Here is a 5,181-nt window from a genome sequence, read left to right as displayed (position 1 = left end):
GAAGGAAAAGGTTTCTTGGAAGGAAAAAGAGGCCAAGTCAAAGAAAACATCCAAGAAATTGGAGTCCAAGCGACCAAGGAAGCAGAAGAGGCCAAGGCTTCTATGGACACTGACCCTCCAAAGTAGATAGTTTTCTGTTCTCATACATTGTAACCAACCAATTTTTATAGATTATAATAAATATATTGTTTCTCATTTTACATTGGTTATCTTATCTTAATAATGTCGAATAACTATTTTACAAAATGAATCCACAAGACAAGATAGATGGGTGCAAAATCATATTTTATTAAGAAAACTTCAGGATTACAGGGGGCAAACATTTCATGCAACTAAAAGTATTTTCGGACCTTCTTCCCACCATAATACCATCTAACCTTTAATTTGTAGTTTGATGGTATGGCATCTAATAGAAATTCCAAGGATGTACGCACATCCCTCAATGTCCATTTTAAATTTATAGGGACGGCTCTATTGTCATCATCACTCAAGTTGACTGTTAGGTCATACTGTACAAATTTTTCCTCTGAATCCAATGGCATCCAAGTCCCTCTACTCTTTTTCCATCGTGTGTACTCTAAACTAATGTACAAGGTTTGCCAAGAGATGTTGTATGTCATCTCACCACCACAGATTCAATGCAAGCATTACATTTTATAAGATCACCCCTATGGAGATGACTTCATTCACTTTTCATTCTGCTCCAACTACATTATCCAAGTCAGACTTAGATATATGTGTAGATAGCCACATTGCTTTTGTCCCCTTCATGTTTGCTTCTTGAAAATATGCCACAAATACATGAAAAGGTATAAACCATGATAGCCTAATCCTCTTAGAGATCCTTCCTGCTTTCATAGACTTTTGAATATCCAAGACAATCTTGGATTTAAATGCTAATAGAGTACCTTTCTCTAGAAAGTCCCAATCTAATGAATTTAGGCTTGGTATAGCCAAACTCTCCAATCTTCCATAAGCTTCTAGTCTTGTAGAGGGACGATATACTTAGTGTTGTATAAAAATATATGTTTATTAATGAAAAAAGCAGATGGTTGATCGAAAAATAATACTTTCCCAAGATCACCATGCATTGCTTCGAAAGTCCCACTGAATGACTCCACAGGTTGCCACTCAAGGCTTGTTGATGGCTATCACATATACAACACATGTGAATAAGCCATAGAATCATAAAGAACATAAGTAAAATTATGAAAAATATCTTACAAATGAGCTTGCAATGCAGATGCTGGAGTTGAAGGATGCATGTGCATCTCTCTTGTCGTGTACACATCTTTGACTTTTTATCATATGAGGACCTTTGCATGATGGTTGCATAGTTACCCAATCATTTAATTTAAAGTATATGCCATTTCACACACCCTGATCATCTTTAACATTATAAAGAATGCATGATGAAATGGCATTAGGAATGCGCCTCGGGTTAGACTGTTGTCTCGACATTGTTAGATGATGAATAGAGGAGAGGATGATGCAAAAAGACAACTAGAAAGAGGAACGATCATGGTAGATTAGGAAATTCAAATGTATTTAGTCATTTTGGAGGGAAGGTAAATTTTGAATTATTACTTTTTGAAGTACTGACATTTGGCAAGTGTGAGGATAGGCCCTTGAAGTTGGAACCCACTAAAGTGACGTTGAAATAGCCGCACTGTGTCACATTAAAGTGGTGATAACCCACTAAAATAGCCAAAACTAGTGAAGGTAGTAAAAAGTGGATATGACACCCAATGTCATATTTATAGTTGAATGTCATATTTCTATTGGTCCAAAGCTTAATCCAAATCCGGTACAAGCGATTAAAATGTGACTCTTTTTTTAACGTTTTTGGGCATAATGTGTAGTCTCTCATTGCCTTTGTTTCTACCCATTTGGTGCAGTAATTAGTGCCCACCACTAGAATGTATTTGTTTTTGGTCTCCTATGCTGCTTGTTTGAACGGACCCACAAAGTCTATCCCCCCACTTCTAGAATGGCTCCAAGGGTAGTATGGGGTTGGTGGCATTCTGTCGAAAGCATTTGGTCGCCCTAGCGTTTGGCATGTGTCACATTCCCTAGCCTTTGGGGTTGTATAGGGCTATGTGGGGTTGTGTGGCATTTTGCCGAAAGCATTTGGCTGCCCTAGCCTTTGACATATGTCACATTCACTTGCAAACAAGTGTGCATTATCATTGAGTGTTGTTGGCCACCAGCAGTCCTACTTGGAACACTTTCCTTCTTGTGCTCTTTAAAAAAGTGTCCTTTATCCCTTGGTGTGCTTCTACTAATACAGCTTGTTGCTCATGCTCCAGAGCACATCTTCTCAAGATCTGGTCAATGCCCATCTTGTATAGCTACCCTGCTATTATCATGAACGACTAACTCCAGAGCGCCAAGCCCAAAATGATCAAAGAAAGCCTTGTATTGCAAAAATTGACATTTCATAAAAAAAATCAATTGCTATACACAATCAATGCATAGTAGTCATATAAATCAATAGAAAAGATATTGTCAATAGACCCCATCAAACATACAAAAAGATATGTCAATAGACCCCATCAATAGAAAAGGTATTGTCAATAGACTCCATCAAACACACAAACAACACACCCAACTTTTTTTGAAGAGAAAAATATGAACCCTTTGATTTACGTCTTGTGTGGAAGATTGATTTCTTTCTTTTTGTATTGAAGACACCTTGATGTAGTTCATTCCCACGATGAATTGCTAATGAAAGATTGAGGTGAAGACAATGTTTTGTGAAGAGTAACTTTTTTGGACTTGCGAGAGGAGAACAACGACCAAGTTACATTTATTGCTCTCATGACCAAGTTCACTTGGTCTTATATGTGTGTGAGAGAGAGAGAGAGAGACACACACACAAGAGATCCAAGGACTCACAAGCCATCTCGGCCGATAGAGAGGGAACGCAATTGATCAAATGTACTTTGATGGGTCATCCTTCAAGTTTGAGGAGGTTGTGGGAAGGAACGACCGTAACAAGCACGTCCCACAATCGAATTGACTTGGCTATGGGCACTTCTTTCTCTTATTATCTTAAGGAAGAGTTTCACAAAACTGCCATGTGGCAAGAATTTGGAGGTTCGGGAAAAGGAGGAGGTTTGGGTAGATTCCAAGTCTTCAGTTTTATGTGTGCCTACTACTATAACTAGGGGAAGCTACCAGACTTGCTATCGTAAGGGCGAGTGTCATCGTTCTTTGACTCGTTTCAAGTGACAGTGACAGTTGGACATCCATCCCACTACAAAACCACCAGAATCCAAAGGCCATTAGCACCCACTTCATTCTCCACAGCAGAGCAGTAGTACATAGAAGGGCCAGACTCTGAAAGATTAGATTAGATGGCCTCTGCCGATAATGATGTTCAGCTTCTGAGCTTCTGGGCCAGCCCCTACGTGATGCGCGTTCAATTGGCCCTTGCTGCCAAGGCCATCGCCTACACCAGCGTCCCCCAAGAGCTTGGCCCCAACAAGAGCTCTCTCCTCCTGCAGTCCAACCCCATCCACAAGAAGGTCCCCGTGCTCCTCCACAAGGGCAAACCCGTCTCCGAATCCCTCATCATCGTAGAGTACCTCGATGAGGCCTTCCCTTCCCCTGACGGCACAGACTTGCTGCCCAAGGACCCCTACGACAAGGCCATGGCTCGTTTCTGGGCAGATTTCTGTGATAAGAAGGTAAACAATCCTTAGCTAATTCTTCATTGAAATAGTTATGGTAAGTTGGTGGTGCGGTGTTTGTGTGGGGGGTAGGTTTTTGAAGCTCTGTTGAAGCTTATGAGGGTGCCAAGGGAGGAGTTTGGAGCAGCGATAGAGGAGAGCAAGGGTTACTTGAGCAGCTTGGAGGGGGCCTTTGCCACCAACAAGGAGTTTCCTTACTTTGGGGGCTCGGAGATAGGCTTTGTTGATGTGGTGTTGGGCCCTTTGGTGGTGGTGCTGCCTGCTTTGGAGGCTGTGGCCGGCTTTGAGTGGGATTTTGAGGAGTTGCCCCGCTTGAAAGCTTGGCTGAAGGCCTTCGGGGAGTCCCCTCCCGCAGCGTGCTTGCCAAGCCTCTCAAAGCTCACAGAATTCCCAAACGAATGAAAAACCTTCCCGCACGTGGGATCATAGAGAACCCTAAGCCTCAAAACGAATAAAAAAACCCTCCGCACGTGTGATCTTAGAGAACCCCGCCTTCCCAAACGAATGAAAAACCCTCCCGCACGTGTGATCCCAAGTGTGGTAGATTGTAGTGCCATCCCTGAGCAACATGTCTTCTTTCATCTTTTTAATGCGAATTTCCAGTCTAGTAAAGTGCAGTCTTTATTTGCTTTTTAAGAATATATATAAACTATTTCTACTGAGGCTTGGTTAATGTGTTAATGAGTTTATTGACACGTGTTGCCATCGTCTGGTTTTAATTACCAGAGGTGGTCAGCATGGGAAAGCCCTCTAAAGAAACGATACTATATGGCATACATAAGGTTTTGATTATTGATCTTTGATAAAAACCCCCAAGAATAGCAAGAAATCCTCTCCTTTCACGCGGCATCTTTTACCTCTCTCTCTCTCTCTCTCTCTCTCTCTCTCTCTCTCTCTCTCTTCCACGCATGGAAGTAAGAGGAAATGGTGGTGTTGCATGCATAATCAATTGACATTTAAAGTTCCTTAATCTTAAGCGTTAAAGGCACCCTTAATCTTAAACGTTAAAGGCAATGAACATATATGGGTCCAACCTGAAATGCACAAGAGGCTCCCCCTTTTCACAACAATTTGCCACATTTCTCGGAGTTGTTATACCAATCTCGATCATGATCACCTTTTTGTGGAAAAAGGATGACATAGTAACCTTCAGATTTAAGGGAGTTGTCACTTTGGGAGACATGAATGCACTGAAAACAACGAACTCACTCTTGCTTGGGAGACATGAATGCACTGAAAACAACAAACGCACTCTTGCTTGGGTGGTTACATATAGAAACCAATAATCCTAAATGTGAGAGAAAGTAGTGGATCAAAAGGAGCCTAACCATCATGAGAAAAACTTGTACAAATGCATGCCACAACACGAAATGTTGAGATCATGTGAGAAAGGGATATTCGGAGTAAAAGCTGATCCTCCATCAAAGAAAATGCAACAATGTGAGGCTTGCTATGGATTTCAAGCAAGCCTCCATTTATGCCTATA

At 41.4% G+C, this 5,181-nt stretch overlaps 1 protein-coding gene across 1 annotated transcript; it reads left to right on the top strand.

The window, feature by feature from the left end:
• Positions 1 to 3,237: 3,237 nt before the first annotated feature.
• On the top strand, positions 3,238 to 4,376 carry LOC147608325 (glutathione S-transferase U17-like). The gene is made up of 2 exons (XM_086789024.1): positions 3,238 to 3,692; positions 3,768 to 4,376. Exons 1-2 carry the CDS (start codon positions 3,360 to 3,362, stop codon positions 4,095 to 4,097), a joined length of 663 nt encoding a protein of 220 aa, XP_086645150.1. The 5' UTR covers positions 3,238 to 3,359; the 3' UTR covers positions 4,098 to 4,376.
• The last annotated feature ends 805 nt before the right edge of the window (positions 4,377 to 5,181 follow it).

The sequence above is a fragment of the Cibotium barometz genome, chromosome 53 (assembly GCF_041138505.1).
Source record: "Cibotium barometz isolate CiBa-2024 chromosome 53, ASM4113850v1, whole genome shotgun sequence".
Classification (NCBI taxonomy): domain Eukaryota; kingdom Viridiplantae; phylum Streptophyta; class Polypodiopsida; order Cyatheales; family Cibotiaceae; genus Cibotium; species Cibotium barometz.
The sequence above is the reverse complement of the archived record's forward strand: the minus strand, read 5'-3'. Positions and strand labels throughout refer to the sequence as shown.